The sequence below is a fragment of the Apteryx mantelli genome, chromosome 4 (assembly GCF_036417845.1).
Source record: "Apteryx mantelli isolate bAptMan1 chromosome 4, bAptMan1.hap1, whole genome shotgun sequence".
In the NCBI taxonomy this organism is placed as follows: Eukaryota; Metazoa; Chordata; class Aves; order Apterygiformes; family Apterygidae; genus Apteryx; species Apteryx mantelli.
Genome location: NC_089981.1, coordinates 77,665,465 through 77,688,943, shown reverse-complemented (window position 1 = coordinate 77,688,943; position 23,479 = coordinate 77,665,465). Strand labels below are relative to the sequence as shown.

At 41.1% G+C, this 23,479-nt stretch overlaps 1 protein-coding gene across 1 annotated transcript in view; it reads right to left on the bottom strand.

The window, feature by feature from the left end:
* Positions 1-19,890, bottom strand: part of DYNC1H1 (dynein cytoplasmic 1 heavy chain 1) — a 45,688-nt gene extending 25,798 nt beyond the window's left edge. Inside the window, exons 1-29 of the mRNA XM_067294981.1 lie at positions 19,573-19,890; positions 16,742-16,829; positions 15,979-16,152; positions 15,512-15,767; positions 14,441-14,627; positions 13,985-14,256; positions 13,647-13,874; positions 11,752-12,828; positions 11,240-11,419; positions 10,494-10,643; positions 10,098-10,244; positions 9,844-9,984; positions 9,516-9,692; positions 9,291-9,401; positions 9,091-9,210; positions 8,637-8,876; positions 7,958-8,113; positions 7,438-7,551; positions 6,685-6,795; positions 6,398-6,607; positions 5,841-5,987; positions 5,399-5,565; positions 4,495-4,668; positions 3,500-3,665; positions 3,210-3,398; positions 2,934-3,128; positions 1,942-2,224; positions 1,577-1,677; positions 104-263 (exon numbers count right to left, since the gene is read on the bottom strand). Of these exons, the coding sequence (XP_067151082.1) occupies positions 104-263; positions 1,577-1,677; positions 1,942-2,224; positions 2,934-3,128; positions 3,210-3,398; positions 3,500-3,665; positions 4,495-4,668; positions 5,399-5,565; positions 5,841-5,987; positions 6,398-6,607; positions 6,685-6,795; positions 7,438-7,551; positions 7,958-8,113; positions 8,637-8,876; positions 9,091-9,210; positions 9,291-9,401; positions 9,516-9,692; positions 9,844-9,984; positions 10,098-10,244; positions 10,494-10,643; positions 11,240-11,419; positions 11,752-12,828; positions 13,647-13,874; positions 13,985-14,256; positions 14,441-14,627; positions 15,512-15,767; positions 15,979-16,152; positions 16,742-16,829; positions 19,573-19,843 (5,992 nt within the window). The 5' untranslated portion in view covers positions 19,844-19,890. The remainder of the gene's footprint in view (positions 1-103; positions 264-1,576; positions 1,678-1,941; positions 2,225-2,933; positions 3,129-3,209; positions 3,399-3,499; positions 3,666-4,494; positions 4,669-5,398; positions 5,566-5,840; positions 5,988-6,397; positions 6,608-6,684; positions 6,796-7,437; positions 7,552-7,957; positions 8,114-8,636; positions 8,877-9,090; positions 9,211-9,290; positions 9,402-9,515; positions 9,693-9,843; positions 9,985-10,097; positions 10,245-10,493; positions 10,644-11,239; positions 11,420-11,751; positions 12,829-13,646; positions 13,875-13,984; positions 14,257-14,440; positions 14,628-15,511; positions 15,768-15,978; positions 16,153-16,741; positions 16,830-19,572) is intronic.
* Positions 19,891-23,479: the final 3,589 nt, after the last annotated feature.

Genomic DNA, 23,479 nt, shown 5'->3' with positions numbered 1-23,479 from the left:
TCATTCTTGGATTGTTTGGGAGAAACATAACTGAGCAACAAAACAGCATGAAGGACAGTTTAGAGATGCAGTACAACACTATTAGGAATTAACAGTTACATACTCTTGTCATAGTTGGGGTTGGAATGCTCTCGCAAGGCCTCCTGGATGCACTGAACTTGCTGTGAAACAGCAGAGAGCATACGCTCCTCCAGTCTATTGAACTCATCAAAGCAGCCCCATGCGCCCACTTGGCAAAGCCCCACAAAGATGCGTCCCATTGCCTGCATGTGAAAAGGAAAAGTTAACTGAAGTTCCATCATCATTCCTGCCTGTGAATACCAGGTACAGTTCTAGTTCTTTCATCTCAAAAAGGACATCAGAATTGAAAAGCATTTAAGAGCAGCAAAATGGATGGCCAGAGTACAGTATGGCTTCCACCTAAGGAACAACAGGTGGACTCCAAAAAAGGTAATCTAAAGGAACAGAAGTCTAAAAACCAGAGTGTTTTAGGATGGATAGGAATCAACTGTTCACTGTCTTCCAATACAAGAACTAGGGAGCAGTTAAAAAGAAAAAGACAAAAAAGGTGCTGTTCATGAAGTGCATAATAATGCAGTGGAACTCTTCACTAGAGAACGCTATAGAAGCAAGTGTATATATAGATTCAAGGGGAGAGATGAGTATCTGGAGAAAGATTCACTGGTGCGTAAACAGTGAGTAACCCATTCCAGCTTGGGACTTCCTGACCCTGACAACAGTCAGGTAGGAAGAGCACTGGGGGCAGGGAAAGAGTATCATGTATTCTCCCTGATCTTATTCCTCCCTATGTATTTTCTTATGGCCGCTACTAGGTACCAAATACTGACTAGATGGACCCTTGGTTTGATGCAAACATACCTGTTCAGAAAAAACAGATGGACATCATGGCAGACTCCAGGAAGGACCATGATTCCTTGTCCATGTTTTACATTGTTGTTTTTATATTTATTTTATATATATATATATATATATACACACACACACACACACACCTGACAGAGGTTTTGTTTTTGAGATGGCTGCTGTGTTACAGTTGACAGTGGCATTTCATCTGGTTCTCAGTTTACGTCATTAATTCTGAAATATCTGAGTAAGTTTTCCTAGTTTTGAGTAATCTTTCATATGCTGAGGCAAACTCTGCAGTTATGTCTCAAAAGGGTAACCTGGTAGTTACGCAGCTACTTAAGTAACCCCACACTCTCATTCAATCTTTCTCCACTAAACCATTACTACCAATGCAAACTGAACAGTTTAAGGTTAAGTTACTTTCCTAAAGTCAATCTTAAGGGCCACCCCCACCCCCATCCTACTTCTTCCCTTCCCTCCTTTTGCTCCTACAGAACTACAACTCCTAAACCTCCCCCCAGTTTACTGCTCCACTTTTGCTTTAGGCATTTTTTGTTAGAGAGCATTTGTACAACCTACAGATACCTGCTTAGCTAAATGTTATAGATAATTATTTTGAAAGTAAACAGTGTTGGCTGTTTTAGAATTCTGAAGAGACTCCTAATGCTTGTCAGCAGAGACTACATTTTAAAAAAATGAAACGATTTACCTGGAAGTCAAATGTCTCATCACAGTTGAAAACCAACACAAACCGGCCAAGCTGATGTCCAAGAGCCTTAACAGATTCTGTTTTACCAGTACCAGCAGGACCTATTTTTGAAGGGGGACAGACATATTTCAGTATTTATAGTGTGAGGTAACACTGCCCATCCATCAGAATCTGCATGCTGGCAGATTATGTGGTCCCTTGCAAGAGGGTTCAATAAAACATAAAACTGCTCCCCCAAAAAATTGTTTGTTCTTCAATATCTTAGTTATAACAGTTCTGAATGTTTACATTAAAGCTATAAGCTCCTATCCTCTGTAACTTATGTACTTGTCTGAAGTTTTCATTTTACTTAGGTACAAACTTACCAAATGGTGATCCTCCAAGTCTTGCCTCCAGGGCTTGCGTCATTGTCAGATAACAGCGGTCAGTAAGAGGAGTCTGTACTAGTTTATCCTGAACACCGAGGTACTCAAAACCATAGTTGAATTTGGCATTTGCCATCTGAATGGAGAGCTGTTGCAATACATCTGTCTGTTTTGGGTCAAAGTAGAACCGCATTTGGCTGAGCCACTCAAAGGATTTGGAGTTGTCAATCTTGCTTCTGATCAGTGATCTTGTAACATCTCTCTGGTGTACCAACTCAGTAATCTGGAGAGCAAAGCAACTTCTTAAACCACAGCAACACAACCCATTGCTAATAAAGCCAAGGATTCTACTGCTTTTCAGAACAGCATACTGAATTGCCTTCACTCGGCAATCACAACCTACCAGCAGCATCTGTCTTAAAACCTGTTGCTATGAAGATGGAACTGAGATTATGTTAACTGTTCTTGTTAAGGACTCACCTAGCCTTCAGCAAAGTCAGTCCTGTCTATAGTTAGCCTGGTAAGCCATAATGCCACTAAATAAGGTATTTTTCTTGCCAGAACCTATGAACTAGCTCCTAAAATGGACCAGATTTTTTCCTTTAATATGTAAAGGAATAGCTCAGGATGATTTTACTTCTTCCCTCTCAATCCTTATCTACAAGCAAAAGCATGTAAGGGCAGCTGAGACACTTTAGACAATGAGATGTTTTACCTTTGAATGAAGAAATCTATTAATGGCTTCTGCATTTGGAAGAGTTAGTCTGACTATCAACTCAGTGATCTAGTTTATAACATGCTATCATGCATTAAGCTGATTAGAGTTAACAGCTACCACCACCTACAGGACCAGAGCTTGACAGAGTGGCATAAAATGCTTTAATCTTTTTCCTGAAATAATAATAAAAATCTTAAGACTAGCTAATCTCTTCATTAAATCTTTAAAAAAGCTCACCTGCTAACCTAGAAGATGAAAGGAGATTATTACTTACCAAGTGTTCCAGTTTCCTTCTGCGAAGGGGTGGCTGCTCCATCAGCACAGAGTCTGCCAGGACATTGAGCGTGACCTCGACATTAGCTAGCACAGAGTGGAGAGGACTGCTGTCCCCACCTCCACCCATACCATTGAGGGCTGACTCGACATTCTCAGACCATGCAATCTGGGCTGACAGGACAACAAGCTGAGCCTGTGTAATGAAAATCCTCATCAGACAGATTTTCTCACTACAGTAACGAAGCTAAATATATTTAAGTGTTCCATATGATACCTGGTATTTGTCAATCCAAGAGATGTAGACTGCTGGATCAATTGAAGTTGCTTTACCAAAGATTTCTACTTCAGTAACAGATTCTGCAAGCAGTTTAGCAAGGGTCACTCTCATTTCTCTCTCAACAAGTGTAAGCCACTCATTGATCTTGGGATGTTCTGTGATGGAGACAGGTGTTTTGAACAGCACCTGCAAGAGTTAGATTTAAGTCAATCCTTGTTCACATATTTGCACATTTTTATTTAAAAAAACCAACAAAACAAAACACCCTCAAACAACTGCAGCTATACCTCCTCTCCTTCACGTGAAGAGATCCCCAGAACCACTGAATTATCTTCATTGAGAATTATGCTAGAAACACCAGCAAACATTTTCTTGAAGTGTTTCTGCAGCTTGGCAACATTTTTGCTGTTTCCAATGATTTCAAGCAAGTCTTCATCACCAACAAAATAAAACCTATTAATTAGATAAAGTAAGATCAATATCACAACTGTAACTATCAATTATTATTTATTTATGCTTCATAGATGGCCATTATGTGGGAATAATTTATGCTCCTTTCCGCAATACTGTTAGAGCTCAAGAACCACAAATATGCTAGAAGTTAAAGCTCAGTTCTAAGCTTAAGCCTCAGCTCTGGTGGTCTGTACCATATAGCAAAAGATGCATACATGCTCCATACTATGGAGCATTTTCCTTACCTATCTACCCCTGAAAGACCCACAGCAGTGCTTGGGATTGAACTAAGTGTATTAGGTAGGGAGAACATGGTATCTCCTTACGTGGAGTTACACATTTACTCTCTGATGCTGAGTGACAAACTAGCTGAGGAGCGCAGGCAAGTCAGAACCAATGATTCAAATACTGGATTGTGGCAGTTTAGACGCTGTCTTTCAACCAAATGCAAGAATTTAGCAGTTAATCTAACCTGTAAGTTTACAGAAAACAGCTGAAATAGTTCGAATAACTTTTGAGTCATAACCAGCCATGAACGATCAAGTACAGGAAGTTTTAGTTCCACTTACTGATAAGTAGCTATGACTAAATTCTGTATTTAGAGGACATGGATATATATGGTCATGACATCTTTTATTTTTATATTTCATATTTTAATATTTTTATGTATATATGTGTGTGTGTATATATATATACACACATATATACACACACGCACATATATACACATACACAAAAACTGGCAGAGGCTTTACAAAATACTACACTATTTCCATACAGAAACATCAAATGATTTTACTTCAGGAACCAACTGAAGTCAGCTTCTTACCGTGGGAAGGAGGACCTCTCCCTTTCCAAGTATTCTCCCAGTGCCTTCTGGATCTTCCCAAGCAAGTCTGCCAGTCTCTCTAGTGACCTCTGCACACCTTGAATGTTAAGAACATCCATCACAAGTGGAGATTTGGACACCTTTTTCATGAGTGCCAGAAATTCAGTACTGATGCTGCAAATGAAGTGATACAGTACATTAGTGCAAACTGAGTAACCAGAAGTCTACAGAACTCTAAAGTTATCTCTAAATGACTGCTACCCCTCTAATAGTTGTGGCTGTCCTAGGGAATGGAGGACACTAAATTCCCACAGTAGCTCTCCATCTACCTCAAGACAACAATAATCTAACTTATTTCCAATGCTCAAACTATAAATTCCACTTCTGAAGGTCTACTATTCTTTATTTCCTGAAAAATTACATAAATCTGATTCTCTGAGCCAAGTGAAAGTATCTGGAACAAATGAGGAAGAACAGAAGTACTTAAAAGCAGAGGAAAAAAAAAAAAGCCATTTGATGGTGAGAATAAAAGCTGAGGCAATAGAGATAAGCCTGCTTTGTACAACCACAGTGCTGGAGAAGCCCTGAGGTAGCTGGCTGTAACGAGCAAGAAAAAACAAAAACAAAAAACCACACACACCTGAACCACAATCATCATCTAAAAATTTGTATGTCAGCCTGTTATATATGCCTTTTTCTCCCATAGTTATCTATAGGCATCTCAGCATATTTGTTTGCTTGACAGACTTAAATCTACAGCAGCGCTGAAATCCAGCCAAACCAGGTAAGCATACAGTTAATATTTCAACTTCAGGGAGCACTACATCAAAGTTACAAAGTTGCAGACCTGTCCATAAGGTGCTAGGAGCGAGGGAAGAGAAAAACAAAGCAGTTAAAAACTTACCTTTGAAACCGCTGGGTCTCCACAGGCAGCAAGTGCTTGATGTCAGCACTACCAGTAAAGATACCCTCCAGGTAGACCCATCGTCTTTGAACATCTATCCAGACATCAAAGAGTGCCATGATACGGTTCAGTTTATCTTCCCAGCTAAGGGCATCTTCCTCAAACACCTGAAGTTTAAATGCCATATTAACACTCAGTTTGAGGGTGTCAGGAGTTCAGCTGCTAATAACTGTTACCAGAAAAAACAGTCATTTAAGAGTTACCAAAAAAAACCAAAACAAACAAAAAAAACCCCCATGCATATGCAATTGGGTGTTTGTCAATCTAAATGTGCTGACAAATACACATGCTGAACAAGAGAAGAAGGCAGAGTTAAGTGAAGATTCTGAAGTAAAGAATTTTATTAAATAAAGAATTTGTTTAGCTTTGTTTCCCATTTTACCTTGTAATATGGCGACAGCTTCATGGCAGACACACTGTTAATGTGCTCTTTTACTTTGTTGAAAAGGTCGTCCCATCCACGAATCAAACGACATTTGTTCTGGTAATTGACCAAATCCAGTTCGTAAGTGTTCCATACTTCTCTTATCTAAAGGAAAGAGTGGTTAAAATATGACATTAATCATTTTTGGTCCAAGACAGTTACACAGTACGAACGTATTACAATAATTTCATTTTTACTTTTTTACCCAAAGATTCTGGTTTTACGCTCAAGCTTTTGCTAAAAAGATTAAGGATATGATGCAATCAGGTAAAAACTTCTACAGGTTGGTGCTTTTGTGGTCATTATCAAAGACTGCTCTTCCAAAAAATGCAAGTTACATCAAAGGAAGCTTGCACAAATTTAAAGCTGTTTCCAAAAACAGTGACAGAACTCCATGGAGTCTCAGCACTTTCATCAACAGCTTAGACTGAGAAGTTTACTATACACGTATCAGTCACCTGATGGAAAGACACTGATTTGCTATTGCAGGCGTGCACACAACAGTTGATACTAGCCTGTTTCAAGAACTCTTCCAAAGCCATCTCTCCCTGAGCCACGAGCAGCACATCTTTGACAATTGCTTCATTTCTCTGCAAGTCGACATCCCAAATCTGACCCAGGGTCAATTCTGAGACAACCCAGTTAACATGAAGCCTTTTCATTAGCTGTTTCCAGTGACGATCTTTAAGTGCCTCAGATTTCAGTTCAATGACCAACATGTTTATCTATAAAAGACAAGAAAGCAAGTTAAATCCCTGAACTTTAAAATGCACAGATTTTAGAAATAAGTGCTTGAACTTACCTTCATATAGCCCTTCAAAAGTCTCTGAACATATTCGTAGGAGGCATACTGTCGCAGGCGTGCAGGGAAGTTTTTCAGTTGGTTCAGCAAGCCATCTAAGTTTTGTCGAAGCTGTCGGTAAGATAAAAGCAATTAAGTATTTCTCTAAGTGCGGTACACATAGCTGTACTAATAAGAGCTCACACTTACCCATAATTTTTCACAGAAATTTCTCTCAAATGAGATACTAACTAGTGTTCAGCTCTACATTTGTGTTTAATGTTACATCTATTGCATAAGATGCAGCTGGTTTATAGCTGGAAATGCAGATTTTCTTTCTCTGTCTGATTAGGATTTATGAGACAGGACTGTCATAGGCTTGATGTTCCTATTGCTCTCTACATCACTCTGAGCACTGAGCTAAAACTGATGCAGTTCATCCAGCCACATCATGAAGTTTCTCTGTTGAAGTCTAATAGCCTATTTAAAAACAGCACAATTCCTTCTCTGTAGATATAGTCAAATCTCAACTTTGAAACTACTGGAACTGCACAAGCCCCCTGGAGAATTACTTAAGTTGTGTCAGAGACCTGTGGATTTTTTTAGCTTAGCAGTAAAAGACAGACACTCATGAGAAACTGAAGAAGGTACCTATACACAGAAAATGATCTGGAACGTGTGGCACAATTAAGCATGTCTATCACAAGAAGTCTAATTCTTAATTCACATACACTTGCTGTAGGTATGCTGTTTATCTATACAGAAGCAAAGTACCTTGCGAGGCTGTACTGAAACCCAGGGTTGTTCTTTCATTTGGTCAATCTGTTCCCAGACCTTGGAGAGTTCAGACCAAACTCCTTTGAGATCTTGCAACTCTTCTAGAGCTACCTGTGGTAAAGAACATGTCAAACATTAGCATTAAGTCCTAATTTCTTCAGTAATAAGCAGAAGGGCGGGGGGAGAGGGAAGTGTATGTTAAACAGAGTACTTCTAATGCATCCAAACCCTTCAGTTAGCTTGCCAGTTCAACAGAACTGCTATAGTCAGGGACCCTGATGAAATTCTTGCATCTCAGTTCATGTAACAGCTTTGTGAAAATAAGCAAGTCACTAAAAAGACCATGGACAGTCTCTTAAGGCTAAAACTGAATGGGTGTGCAGACTGCATCTTGGCACTAGTAACTCACAGGCTATGAGTAACTCTCTCGAGGAAAAGAGAGACAGACCCGAAACATGTTTTTTTGCCTTGAAAATATTTTTTGGTGAAATCAACAAGTTGTATGAGCAGGTTGTACCTGAACACGTTCTTCACTGCCACTGAGTAGTCCCGTATCTGTTAGTTCCAGAGCTTCCTTGGCCTTTGCACACTTCTCACGATCATCCTTCAGCCTACCAAATTTTCCTTCGTAGATGGTAAGGGCTTGAAGAGCCTCTTCTGGGCGCAAGTTTCCCTAAAGTTTGCATGGGATACATTAATCCAAACAACCTAAAATCAAGTTGAAGTTATGCTAAAAGTAAGAACTAAATACGAAACATTGGTTTATCTGTCCCATTATTTCCTCTTTCCAATATGCTGACAATATGGCTGTAAACTTATCCAGAAAAGTCTCATCCCAATTTTGGATGGAGTTTTTGGTTTTACTGAACATGGCCTTCCCTCCCACCACAAAAGGGCAGATTGCTTTCTTCTGAATCCTCCTACATGCACACCCCTTAGTTTGTTTCAGCTAAAGATTTGTTAGTAACTGAAGCCGTCTTGCTTTTTGCATCCAGAGTTTTAAGGGTAAACTCCCTCATGCCATCACCCAAAAAACAATTAACAATTTTGAGGGTTTTCTTATAACTTGCCAAAGACCTTTAACATTATGTGTAATGAAAAGTGCCACAGAAGCATCAAAACAAACTGCCTCCTCCTAGCTGCATGCAGAGCAACTACTTCACTCACTGAACGAACACTAAATAGTCACTACTTACTGTCACAGGCTTTGTTTTCTCCCAGTCTGTTAACAAGTCAATTGTTCGGCTTTCCACTGCCCGATCCTCTTGAACAATCTTCATCTGCAAGTTTGCTACTTGCTGTTGAATGGCAGAATCCTTTCTACGCATGATGTCATTAAAGGCCCCCCACTCTCCTTCAATGTTATCAATGTATAGCCAAGAGGATGGAAACTGGAACCTCTGTTTCTCAAGCAAGCGCTGACCATTGCGATAAAGCTACAGGAGACAAGGATTGTAAGGTAAAAAGATAAAACTAGCTTAAGCCACAAGCTAAATACTCAACACATTTTAACAAGAGCTCACTATACAGTTTACAGGATTCCTCAGAATGTGATGTTAAAGACTGTTCTCAAGTGGACTTCAATATCATGAAGTTACCTCTTAAGAGGTAAGTCTGATATTCCAAGAAGTAATTAGCAAGACAACATACCTCAACTTGCTTTTCAAACTGCTTGATTTTACGTTTCAGGGACTGCACATATGTGATGAATGTCACTGCATCTGATGTGCTGGCTGTGTCCACTGAATGCTGCTCCAGTTCTTGACGTGACTGGGGGAACAAACAAGTGTTTTAGAAGTCTAGAATAAGTTGATTTGAAAGTGAAAAACTGGAGTTTGGACTAATCTTACCTTAGAAATTTGTGAATGAAACTCTGTCATATTTTGACCAAGCATTTGGCCAAATTTGCTGAGTACTTCCTTGTGCCAGGAGTCGTACTTCAAATTCACCTTTGATTGTACCTACAATTGAGAAAAATGACATAATAGTAATTTGTTGGCCGTGCTATTTTCTGTTATACATCCATGCTGAAATTTAATACATTTGTCACAGAAACAATAATTTCCATTTCTTACCTTGCCATAGTCTATGACAACAGGCCCAAATTCCTTTCTGGTTTCTGCGTTGTCAAATGTTCCTCTTGCCTTTCTTATCTGTACTAAAAGGGCTTGCCACTTATTTAGATCTTCTCCAAGACGGTTGTATATGTTTTCAGCCTGCATATCCCACAGACACTGGTACTGCAGCCAAACCTAAAGAAGATATTTCACAAAACTATGCTCAGAACTTTTCCAGCATATTCAAAAAAAGTGTTTTCATGTTCCCCAGAACATCCTTAATAAGGAGAAACTGAGAGAAAAAAATCCATGTTCAGCTTTGCCATGGAATCACTTGGCCTCCTACCTTGACATATTGCTCCACTTCAGTTACAATTCCCATGACAGCAGAGTATGACTCCTCCAGGGCTGCAGGGCCATCAGGCATCCGCGTTAATGCATTACGATAGAATTTCTCTTCCTCAGACAGCTCATAATGCACTCCCACCTGAGAGACACAATTATACATGTGATATACACCCAAGTTTCTAGCACGCTCAGATTCAATCCTAGAGCAACATATTAAGATATTTAAGCCCAGTTAAGTGGAAAGACACTTACTTGATATCTCTGACTTTGAATTCTTGGCAGCGACAATATTACCATCTTCCAAGAAAACATTTCTTGATAAAGCTTGTATCTACACTCTTCAATTGGGGGATTCAAGTATATCACCTGGTTGGTTATCCTTAGTTCATGTACAATGTTCTGCAGAAACAGTCAACACATTCAGTTTTACTGGCAGATATTACTACAACCCACAGTTTTGACAACAATTTTGGACTTCAGGTAGTAGTCTTTTGAAAGGCAACTGGCACTTAATGAGGGAGGCAAGTATTCCTCCAAAACCAGATGCAGACAAAATACTTATGATTTTTACCTTCCATATTAGCTTCAGATATAATGTGTCAAATTCTTGCACTGAATAATTAACAACAGAGGAAAAAATGAGCTTACTTTGATTTTGGGTTCTCCACCAGGCTTGTGGCTCACTTGAGGAGCATCTGTATCCATATCCACTTCTGCTTTGTCATCTGCTTGTCCAAGAAGAACTTGGGTCCAGGCCCTCAGCCCAGCTTGTAGACGAACACCTAGGATTCTTTCAATCTAAGGAAAATGACAAATGTTTGGAGAAAGAGCTGCATATTCACTGCATAAGGATCCCCACTATCATCATACTCTGACATCAGGCGGACTATGGTCAATGGAGCCAAGGTCATCTTTATTAAGTCACCAGATTTAAGAGTTTTGATAGATTTTTCAGCTAATATTCATTCAAAGCTTCTCTCGTTCTCATGGACTTTAATGAAGTTAAGCAATTTTAATTGCTTTGAAAATGACAAAATGTCAAACAACACGAAACTTAACAGGCCGTACCAAACACCATTAACACAAAGAGTGTTTGTGTAGCAAATCTTCACCATCCCTTATCTACCCCTTGTCTATCTTTCTAGACATTCAAGCTATATCAAATATTTTTCTTCAAAGGGTAAGAAACTCCCCTTGAATTTCAACAGCTGAAAACAAACAGGACTTGCATCTTCTGCACACAACAAAAATGCAGAAAATTCCAGCGACTTGTCCTCTGACAGTAGACAGACAGAAGTTTCCTTAGGCAACTCTGGAGAGGAGCACACCAAATATTCCGCACCTGAAAGAAGTGTTTCCTCTAAATACATACAGCTCTTTGGTCTCAAACCTACCTCCATATCCAGCTTATTGACCCAGATTGGCAAGTTGGAATATGAATGAAGATTTAAGTCATCCACAGCTTTCTGAACCCTATTCAAGATTTCAGAGAAAGTCTTGTGATCATACATGCATGTTTCCAATGATCGCACTTCCAGATCTATTTTCTCTTCAATTATGAGCAGATCATCCACCTAAAGAAGTAGTTTAAGAAAAGTGGGAAGTTTAGTTTGACATGTTAGACAAAGGTAACAATACCTGTAGAGAAGCGGTTAGTCACTTCTCTTTATTTAGGTGCAGCAAGTTCACCAGTTTGAGAAATGGGGCTAAAATATCCATCAAGTTGGACAACTTGGGCCATCTTCATCAACTACTTAAATGAAGGGCTTCAGAGACAATACAGATCAGGGCACCAGCTATCAGCTTATACTTTTGATTAACCACACACTACTGAAGTGAAAACATAAAAAACTTGCAGTTTGAGTTTGAAAAAGTTTGAGTTTGAAAGATAAACAGTAAAACAAACCTTTTCCTGGAAACTGAAGACAGTCTCTGCTAAGCGTTGTACATATGGATCAAGTTTGTATGACTCCCACACAAGCGCAATCCCTTCTGCAATCAAAGCCTGCACCTCTTTCTTCAAGCCAGCAACCAGAAGTGAAATGGTATTACGCTCTTCTACTTTCTCACATGTTCGTTCATATGTACGGACGCTTTCAATGAGAGAAATAGCAAATGGGTAGAGCTGGTTTGCTTGGTGAGCTTTGTTGACAATTGCTAGGGGAACACGGAAGCCAAGCCACTTCAGGTTTCGGACTTCTTTTGAAAGTGTAATTATTTCTGGAAGGAAGTTGACTTTCAGTTTCAGGACATTTCCAGTTCGACCTCTAACGCGAGTGCTTTCAATGGTGAAGATACGGCCAGACACACCAAGATTGCGTTGCTGAACTTTTCTTGCCCAGTCATCAAAGATCTCCTGAGTGTTGAGCTTCATGCGAAAGCTATCTCCATCTTGCTTTAGCTTCTGACCCTCAACATGGTTCTCCCAACCTTTGCCAAGCACATCTTCAACACGCTTCATGTAAGCAGTAAGCTGTCTGTCAATCTGTTTTGCCCAAATTATAGACCCAGACACAGGAGGTAAGTCACGAACATGACTCATTTTACAAGCTTGACTTTGGGGGTATTGTACCTTAAACTTGTCATGAAGAGACTCAATATCATCTTTCACACGCTGGATCAACTGTGTTTGATATTCACGAATGGCACCTCGAATATGAGGTCTGACAAACAAGGCATTGAAGCGAGAGAAGATCCTGAACATTTCATTGGCATTCTTTGCTGTACCGAGCTGGTCTCTCAAACGGGCAGTGATTCTTGTTTCAACCCTATCAATTCTTTCATCATATCGTTTCATTGCTGCCTCCCATGCTTCTGTACCTTCTTTGGAAACATCTAAACCATCTACTTCTTTAACGTTCTCATAAGCAAGATTTACTTCTTCAATTGCATTAGCATCTGCAGCATCAAAAAGAACTTCTGCTACTTTCATATCCTGAGGTTCAGGTACATCTCCTTGATTTTGTTGGGCAACAGCAGTTACCTGCATTAAAACCACAGTTTAGCGAGTTGGATGCTTGAAAACTTAGTACAAATAGCTAAACACAGCCTGTTCTAAGAAGCATTACAAAAACCTGCAAATTAGTACCGAAACAAAGTTTTAGTTCCATTTCAGATTTAAGCTCAACTAGGAATGGGGCAAAATAGTTACCTTATAAACTTCCACTATTGTGCAGCATAATCTCATTTTCCATTGCAGTTTAGCCAAGCTCAACTATCTACACACTATGTAATCTCCTCCATGGCAAGTCTGGACTCACTGCTTTTATTAACACGACCATGACGTACATTAAGTATGTCTGAGGTGAAACTAACCCTATTGGCAAGGGCTGAAAAACAGACGGAGTTTTTGGAAGCAGTAAAACTGAATGTTACCTTACTTTTGTGCTTATGACACTTCAAAGCAAGAGTGAACATTCCTTATGCCTATTCAGAAAAGAAATCCACTTTCTCCTCCCATTTAAAGAGAACTTTCCTGCATTTATAACTGTCCTCCTTAGCCTCTTCGGAGGCTAGATCTGGAAACCTAGTCTCCACAAGATTACAACTGAAGCTTCTTTTCTCTTCCCTTGCTTCTTTTCTGCAGAGTTTTAGGCACATTAGACTATATAAACCAGTCAATACAATAAAAATTACTAGAGGTGGAGAAAACTCAACACTTCATGCTGAGAACCTCAGATTATGCATTTGCAGTCACCTGATTCAATATAATACCTCTTTCCTCTGCATCATTAAATAGTCTGCAAGTAAGAGAAAGGAAGCTGGACTGCTTTTCTGTCTGATAATGATTAAGAGTATTACCTGAGGTCGCAAGACTCTCACAATAACTGCCCTCAGCTGTTCATGCTGACGCCTGAATTTCCTCATTTGATCAAGACGAGCTTGGAGCTTCCTATGAGCAGGATTGATACGCCACACCATCTTCAGGTTCTCTTCCCTTTTTCTTTTTACAATATCTCTCAACAGAACTTGTAGCTTCTCATATTCATCATCCCACGTTTGGAAAACTTCAAAACATGCAACCATTACCTGAAAAGAATTTTAGAATAAGGACTCTGGCTCACAAGTGAAAGGCTTCCTTGAAGTCACTATTCAATGCAAAAATACAGCCTGTTTGCGTCACAACACCATGAACATACCTTTTCAAACTCTTCATAGGCAACATGCATCAGCTTTCTGGTTCCCAGTACTTTAAGTAGCTGAGAGCTCAGATCTCTTGAAATAGCCTCCACTAAACGCAGTGCCCTTTGGATTGGGTATTTTGTGTTTCGGATTTTTCTCAAATGGGTAAATATCGCAACAAGGGCCTGCCTTATTTTGTCCAACTCAGTAGCAGACAGCAAGTCATTCAGAGGAAAGTCTTTCATCAGTGGATTATAGTCATTCACGGTTTCCAGAGCCTGTTTTAGACCTAAATGCAACACAGATTTTGACTTAGTTTATCATTTCGTTAATCCAATCTGTGCAAGACAGTAGCTTTAACTTGACTATGGCAACTCTAAAAAGCACTGTTCTTTGTACTACAGTGTTAATGTTTGATAACCTGTTAAGTTCTGTCAGATGTAGCAAGAAATTTTATTGAACAGCCGTTTTACCTGTGTCTGTATCAAAACTGACTGTTGCATGAAAACGTTTGCCATGCTTTAGAATATCCAGAGTTAGAAGAACTTCTGGACTTTCACGTTTCTCCTGAATGCGATACAGAGCACGTTCCAAGTTAAGCCAGAAGCTTATCTCCTGTAATGCAGTGCCTGATGCAGGATCTCGATCTAGTTTGGTCACCTTAAAAGAAGAAGAAAAAAAAGCTTTTAATTTACATGCTTCAACTGTAAAAGCTTGCTCTATTACTAAATATAGTTGAGACACATAATATCTAATAGGTTTTAATACTCCAACATCAAACAGTTTTGGCAATCATTCTGCCAGAAGTATAGGAATTAAGAGTGCAACAAGAATCAAGGTTCAATTCCAGTATATCTGAAAAGTCAGTTGTGGGACCTCCATGTAGCACCTTCACCATGGCTGAAAAAGCCATCTCTCCACTTTCCTGATTACTGTCTGTATTTTGATTTTGAATGAGAGATGAGACAGGCAAGGAAATAAACATTTTATCCTCTAGAATAAGAGGAGGAACTACTTGTCCATGAGCAATAGGTGTTTATTGTATCCAGGGAGAAAAATAATAGTGATATTTAAGATGCTGTTTCTAAGTGAGAGCAGAACAGCAGAGTTCTTCCGAAAAGTAACAGCCAGGAGGATAAGAGAGTATGAGCTAGGAGCGGAACAACTGTTTGGGGGAAACTGTTTAACTCAGACTTAACTATTAAAAGGTCATAATCTTACACAACAGAATTGATTTGGGAAGTAACAAGTGGTATGCATGTGGGGAAAAAAGCCCAAAAGCCCAAAACCAAGACTTGTAAAAGAGAGTAAATTGCCAGTCGCTTGAATCTGTTTGTTCCAGTAGAGATACGATAGTCATTCTCAGCTACTTGCAAACCAATTTAGACTAAAATCTCTGGTGGTTCAGAAACTAGTGTCAGATCCCCAGAATATTTGGCATGCAGCAGTATTTTACCTGTTAAACTGCAAAGAAGATGCACAAAGGAATTTTTCACGTTACTACAGAGAAGTTCTTACCATGTAGTCTGGTACTTGTCTCTTACCTTTTGTATTTCTCTAATCCAGCGATTGACTCCAGATTGTAGCTGATTGAGAAAGGTGGGATCCTCAACCTTCTCACCGAAATCTGTAACCTTTGGTTTTTCTCCACGTTCGTAACACTGCTTGGCAACATTAGTAATGATTGGATGAATTGGCAGACTAATCTCTGGAATTTCAATATTCTGCTGCAGATGCAACAGGCCCATTTCAAGTTCTGCAATCTTTTTCTCAACTGAAGGAGCCATCTTATCTCCATCTCTGAAAGAGTACAGATGTTTCCATATAAGAAGCCAAAACAAAAATCATACATGAAACATTTAAGCTGTCTGAACTACTTTCCCAGAGCCAGCAACAACTTCATACATGCTTAAAATTTCTCACATGACTTGCCTTGAATAGTCACTTATTTTTTCACTGAACACCTACTTTAATTTGTCAGCAGAGAAGTGAAGTATTTATACTGAATTACCTGTCTGCTTTGCCAGATTCTCTGATATAGGACTTGAAAAAGGGAGCAACAGCATTGCTAATGAAAGAGTGTAATGTTTCATAAGGAGAATCTTCACTGAGAGTGAGCACTCTCAGCTGAGAAGACACTGGCTTGTCAGCATCAATTACTGGTGTTCGCTTAATGAATGCCAGGCTGTAGAAAGATCAAAGAGAGTTACCAAACAGACATTTGAAACTTAATGACAATTAGAATAGCTTTCATCTGACTGCAAGTTTAGTTTACTGGAGTCAAATGCTAACCTGTATCACCATACTTGATAATCTTGCTTTTGAGAGGCTTGAAAAACAAGACTTCTAATAAATACACCTTTATACTTCAGTATTCAGCTGAACTGAGCTATCAATAAGCACTCTGCGTTATGGGCACAGTAAGGAGGCACGCTATTTCTCCTGAAGCTTCAGAGATTCAAATATGCGTTCAGGAGAGTGACAAACACACAGAAGTCAAACAATAACAGAAGATTCTTGAACTTTAGTTGTAGGTATGTTACAAATAAGCCTTTGTTTCTTTTATTTAACCTCAGAGCTTGAAGTCCTAAAGCCTATTCCTTTCAGCCCCATGACACACCCTTACTTTCTTAGGGTCTCTACCTTGAAATGCTGAATAAAAACACTACATGAAGCACTAGGTAAATACTAATTATCAAGCTGATTGTGTCAATAACTGTAGTAGGTTTCACTTTCATAAATCGGAAATGCTAATAACTATTTTAATAACTCACCTGTTTGATTTTACTCCATAATGAATGTCAGTGTTAATATTGTAGGAAATGAACTCTTTTTCCTCTTCTCCTTCATCTCCCACATCCTCTGCAAAAAATAAGCTATGTAAGAAATATTTTATTTTAAGGCATCCGTCACCCTGCCCTCTTTTGACCATCTTCTGTTATAATCAGACTACTATCTAACCTTTAATTTCTGCACCAACTTATTACACCAAATAGCTGAAGTTAAATTTGGCCTTGCAATATCTCTCAAATCCAGGGTGGGTTCATTGGTTTTCTAGTACAATCCCATTATCTTTTCTACATTATTATAAAGAATTTCTAAATATAAAACATTACGACAAGCTAAACATAGCCCACATTCTGCTTGTGAAGCAGAGTGAAAATTTCTGCAATACAGAGAATGCATTTCTAAAGATACGCTACCAGGATAACCACACTTTGGTAAGAACACGAAGCACCTCCTTTTTTATTTATAGGTTTATTTTCATATTAAAGAGAAAATCTGAAAATAAAGTCTCTGAACCAGAATAAAAGCCCATGGGAAGTATTCAGGCATTAACACAGCTATTGTATCACGGATGACGTAATTGCTGGGACTGCTGGCACTTGTGCTGCAATGCGGTGATTTCAGTGCAGAAGGCTACTCCCTGTTGGGGGACACACCCCAGCTGGACACATTCACACTGGACTCTCACCTGCTCTCATTTCATTTAGCTCTTCACAGGAGATACAATCTCAGGCTGTCACGTTTAGGATACCAAGCACCAGAAGTCCAGTCACAGAACAGTACTGTGCTAGACACCGAAGGAAGCTGTCTGAAAGCCATTTACAGGTTGTAGAGCAAGTGATACCACAATAGTAATTTTCATTAGTTAGAAATACAGCTTCTGCTTTGCTGTATCTATAATTAATACCGTGCTTTTAAAGTCTATGCATAAATTTCAATCGAAACATTGTTTTTAATCATGTCAGAGAAAACAAGAACTTCATATGCTGTACATTCTGAATACAGTTAAGTTAGAAAGGTTCCTGTCAGTCAGGAAATCCACTTTCCCCAAATAATTGCTATTAAACTAGATGATATTTATGGAAATGGCTTTAGCTCATAGTAAATTAATATTTAGCTTCTAAAACATATAATAACTGTCTCAATTTGATTTTAATCACACTTGTGATAATATACCCCACAAGCTTAGAGCTAACTGATTGCCGTTGCCCCCACTATCATTTTAAATCTGAACTAAAGATAATTAACTTCTTGAAAGAGAGGTAAGAGAACTTTAGAAATTATTTGCATAGCCTAATAATGTGCAATGCATTCTTTTAAATCTTGTCAAACATTATATCATGCATTCAGAAAGATTTTTCTTGGTTGTTGTTCTTCTCTCCTTTTGGAAATTCTAACATTATCCCCACTGAAAAATAAGTTTCAGACTTTGGGAGGGGAAGAAGGAAGATAACAAGTGGAAACAGGAATAAGACAAAAAAAGGCAGGATGCTTCAAGTTTACAGTGAGTAGTCAGCAGGTACAAGAACCTTCTTTAAGCTTCTCTTGGTGTGCAGGAACTGATCCAGGAACTTGCACTGTGGTTGCTGTCATGATAGATAATGCAATTTGAAGTTTGACTATATTAACATTCGATGTGCATCTACCGGGGCTGAACCAACAGCCACTGGGAATAGAGATTCAGTTTAATACTGAAGTTCTGAAAGCTCAAGCTGGCAGACATTTATGCACATACAGATTAAAGATCCTGCTTGACAGTAAATGTCTGTGTTAATAATGAAGTCTAGTTATGTTTTATTACTGTTCATTAGACTGGATTCTGTGACAAGAAATGCCTATTTAGTGATAGATTTGTTTACCAACTCAATTAAAAGATGTTTCCAAAAACACGGAGTCAGTAACAGCAGCATGTAGATGATAAAAATGTTTCTCGGATGAGAGTCAGCTTAGCTGTAGTATTTAATGCAGCATTCGACAAGGTTTCTTAGCACTGTTTGTTTATGAGCAACCTGGCTGCTGGACTTTGCTAGTTAACAAAGACACTGCGGATTTATGAAGTCTTGCTACCTAACCATGAAGCAGCACTTTTTATAGCCCGATGCGGGTTTTTTTGGTCCAGACAGGTTGTGTGTCTTGCCAAGAAGCAGGTTATTTCCAGAGCAGAAAGGAAGCAGCATTAAGGAGTGACTGCAGCATGCTGCTGAAGTGCTTTCAGTGCTATTCCAAGAGGAATACGCTGTAGAGACACGGCGTATAAAGCAACCGCACTCGCAGCCCGCCTAGACACAGTACGTACTTGCGCCGCAGCCGCCGAGCAGCTGAAGTTAAAGCACCAGACTTGGGAAGTAAACAAACAGAAAGGCCTTGGTGCCTGCGGAGGCCAGGCCGGAACAGCCAGCGCAGCATCCCGGCTGCTGGCGCCGGCCGGCCGAAGCAGCGGCGCCACCGCGACGGGAGCCCGCGCCGCGCCCCACAGCGCCCAGAGGCGGCCCGGCGGCCGCGGCTTTTCCCAGCCGCTGACTGCCATTAAACGGGCCGCGGCGGCGCGAGGCCGCCAGCGCCGCAGCCCCGGGCCGCCGCAGTGCGGCGGGCGGCCGGCCGGGCCCCCCCCCACGCAGGGCCGGGGAACAGTCCCCCCTCCGCCGCGCGCGGGAACGCGGGGGGGGGAGGCGGCGGGAGAGCGTGGGGGGGGGGCTCGAGGAGGGGGCCGGCGGCGGCGCGCCCCTCCCACCGCGGCAGGCAGACAACAGCGGCCGCCGCCATTTTGACAGCGCCGCGCCCCCTGCCCGGCCGGGCCTGCGCCCGGCTCCCGCCTCACCTTTGAGGGTGGAGCGCTCCACCAGGACCGTGTGGACCTGCGGGTCGGAGAGGAACTTGCGCATGTGCTCCACGGCGCCCTTCTCCTCCAGCGCCGCCTCCAGCGCCGCCGGCGCTTCGCCGCCATCCTCCAGCAGCAGCGGCACCAGCTTGCGCAGGTGCTTCTGCAGCACCGACACATCGGCCACGTTCTGCACGGCGGAGCCCGACACCTCCATGCCGCCTTCCTCGCCGCCGGGGCCGCCGCCCCCGCCGCCCCCCGAGTCAGACATGCCGAGGCAGGGACACACGGACCGAGCCGCGCTCCGCCCGCTGAGCCACCGACTCGGCACTGAAGCCACCGCCCCCACAGTGCCGCCCTATAACCGCCGCCTCCCCGCCCACGCCGCCGCGGGGTACTCTGGGAAAGACAGTCCTCCCCGCCCCTCGCCGGGCGCGCGGTAGAAACGGACCGAATGACTACAAGTCCCAGCATACCTCGCGGCTCCAGGTGCCTGTGGGGAGCGCATGCCCCCGCGCGCCGAACCCTAGGAACGACTACGCAGGGAAAACGACAAGATCCATAGTGCCCTGCGGCAGAGCCCGCCCCGCAGCCCCAGTGCACGCTGGGAGTCGAAGCAGCGAGAGAAGCCTCTCCCCACTCCACGTCATAAAGCCTCCTCGCCGCAACAATGGGGGAAGGGCGACAACAGCCCGGGCCCCGCGGCGGCCGCGCCCTCCGCCTGGCGTCCCCCTTCCCTCCCTCCCGGCAACAGCCCTGCCCGGAGAGGCATTGATTATTTAACAGGAACCATCACGTCGTGCTTTATTCAAGTAGTTTCCTTCTAAAGAGAAGGCCAGCAGCGGGCCGACCCAGGAGGTGAGGTGCAAGTCCTGCAGTGCAAACAGAAGAGAAAAATCCCACCCTGAGCTTTGGCTCCTTGCTCGGGGACAAGGGTGCGCAGGCCGGTGGAGATGTCACAGGTGACAGGGGGGCAGCTGGTTCCCGTCTTCTTGCAGCAAAACCCACTGTGAAACTGAATTCTGCTGTTGCCACCAATTTACCTGAAAGCTAAGCGGTTCCTTGGATAATTTCTCCAAAGAAGAAAATGTTGCTTTCATGTTAAAAATAAATACAAAAAGCTGTAGGAACAGGTGGCAAGGAGGACATTTGTACATGAAGAATGGCACCAGGTCAGCACTGAGAAGCTAAGGAAAGAGCAAAGTCGTTAGGTAACTGAGCTGTGTACGACCAAGGCAGATGGCACTCCAGCAGTCCCATCCATGGGAAACCAGCAGGTAGTTTCTGTCACCAACCAGGACAGATCAGATCAGGCTTTTCTTAAGTGCCACCCCCCTTCCCTTTCACCTTGGCCATTTTATACATCCAGCTCATTTGCTAGCTACACGCTTGATTTAAAGAATTAATGAAACTACATTTAATGAATCTAGTACCTGAACCATTAATCCACAATTTTTTGCAAGATGAGTGAGGGTTTCCCAAATGCATATGACCTTAGGCAGGCAGGAAGGACAGAAAGGACAATGATGCAAACAGACCTTTCTTTCAAAATCTCATTTCATTTTTGAAAATCCTTGAGGCCTTCTTTACATATCTGCTGTATCCCAATACACATGCTTGCCTGAGCTAAGCTCCCCTAAGTGTCCCCACCCTTGCCTGGTCCTAGCTGATATTTTTCTGTTGGTTTAACAAACTGGATTAAATCTGACAGCACCTAGAAAGGGAGAGGACTCCTCAGATTCCGAAAAAGTACCTTGGGGTCACTGGGTGACTCACAGACTTTCTGAAAGCTCCAGTTCTTGTTCCTACCAAGGTGAAGAAGGGGAAGCCCTGAAACAATCAAAAAACCACCACATACAAAAAAAACCCAAAAAACAAAACCAACCCCCACATGCCCACCTGACATGCATTTCCTCAGGTGGACACACAGGCAAATGAGTCTTGACTGTGTGCAGAGACCATCACACCCAGAATCTGTTCACATATATTGCACAATAAATAAGAAAGCTTGGTTAGGTTATATTGCCTGACAAAGGCATCTGTAAGACACTATATACATGTAAATGCATGCACTTCCAGTCAGGATACTAGATATCCAGGAAGCCCAGCCACATACCCCAACTACTGTTTTCACACAGATAATGTTTAAGTGTTGAAAACACAGGTGTTCTTCCCCATTGATTTTTTTTGTAGTTCTAAACCTAGGTGTGAGATCTGAGCCAAGAGCTTTACCAAGTCTTGCTTCTAATGCCTAGATTGGAATATACTATTCCAAATAGGATTCATGAAGGGAAAAAAGTTCTTTCTGAAGTTTATAGATGAAAGTGTGCCTATGCTCCTACAGGCTTCTAAGGGGTTCAGGAGTCCAGCTTAACTTGGAACTGGTTTCTACAGTAATAGAAATCTCAGGCATTCTTGTCTGGAAGGAAAATGATCTACTCAGTAATTGCATTTCAACTACAAGCACCAGAACTGATCCAGATGATTCATCCAAAACTGATCTAAAAATAAATAAATAATTAAAAAAATCCACCCCCAAAAGATGTCTTTATTAAAAGTGAATTTTATTTTTGATGAAAAATAGTGGCAGATATTTGAGTCATCTCAGTACTGCATATACAGAGTACTGTTACTGAGATACTATGAGTTTAATATAACATTCACCTATTTCCTTTCCATTACTTTTTTGAAATCTGATTTATTCACACCCTAGCCTTCTTCTACATGTAGTTTATGTTTGAGGATGACATTTAATATGGAAAAAGACCTTGTCTTTACGAGGCTGTCTGAATTCTGCCAGCCTACCCACCCTGCCTGACTGCTTTCCAGTGTGGAAGGAAGTAGCTGCTTCTCTTATTCACATAGCAAGTGTCAGTACGGGCCAAGCATCCAAAAGCACAAGTTCAAATGAATATCTTAGCCTTCAGGTTGTTCAGTAAGACTCTACATAACCTGGATGTGTTCTGAGTGTAAGCGGGCATCTCTGAAGGGGTTAGCTGAAGCTATGTTAAAGTGCTAGTATGCTCATTCTTCTAAACTGCCATCATCTGCTGCAGCAAAATGTCACAAAATTTTTATAGCTTACAAAGAAAGATGCAGCATCTCATTTCTGTAATATTGTTGCCAGGAAAAATAAGAATAAGGAAAGTAAAATATAGAAATAAGGAGAAGAAAGAATGACAAAGATAGGAAATACAAATTCAGATAATTGTTTATATACATTGCTGCTGAATCACAGAGAAAGCAGTGTAAAAAGATCCCAGCAAATCTGATCTTACTGCTGTTCTTTAAAAACATAGCAATACTCTGTATATGACTTTACTGTAAAGAACAAGTCTAGGGTTTTGATATTTAAATGCTAGACTATTTGCAACTAAAAACCAGTTTAGATAAGACATTATAATCACTTTGGCCTTATCTACTGTGCCAAAGGGTGTGTGTGGGGGGGGGGGGGGGGGCTGGGGATGGAAGGGTATTTTAAATCAAGTTAAAGGAGATTAAAGCAAAGATAAGATAATCTAGCTTTTTTGTACATGTTCTCAGGTTTCATTAATGCCTATGGAAAGGGAATAGGCTTTAGCTTGCTCCATCACTGTGAAAACTAGTTTGCGTTGATCTATGTCAAGTCAATTATGAATATCCTTTTTTTGGATACAATAAGAACCAGGCCCTTCTTGCTAAATGCATCACAAGCCATTGAAATCAACCATCCAAAAGGCAAGGTTATCAATATTACACTTTTTTCCTCATAAACATGCAGTTTTCCATCAGACAAAGACGCTTCTTTTATAAAACTACATTTTAAATATATTAAAATAACCAAAACCAAAATTGAATGTTGGTCTGAATAGCAAAGGAGGAATTCCTATCTTTATTAACCTCAAGAAACTGATCTCTATCCTCTGCA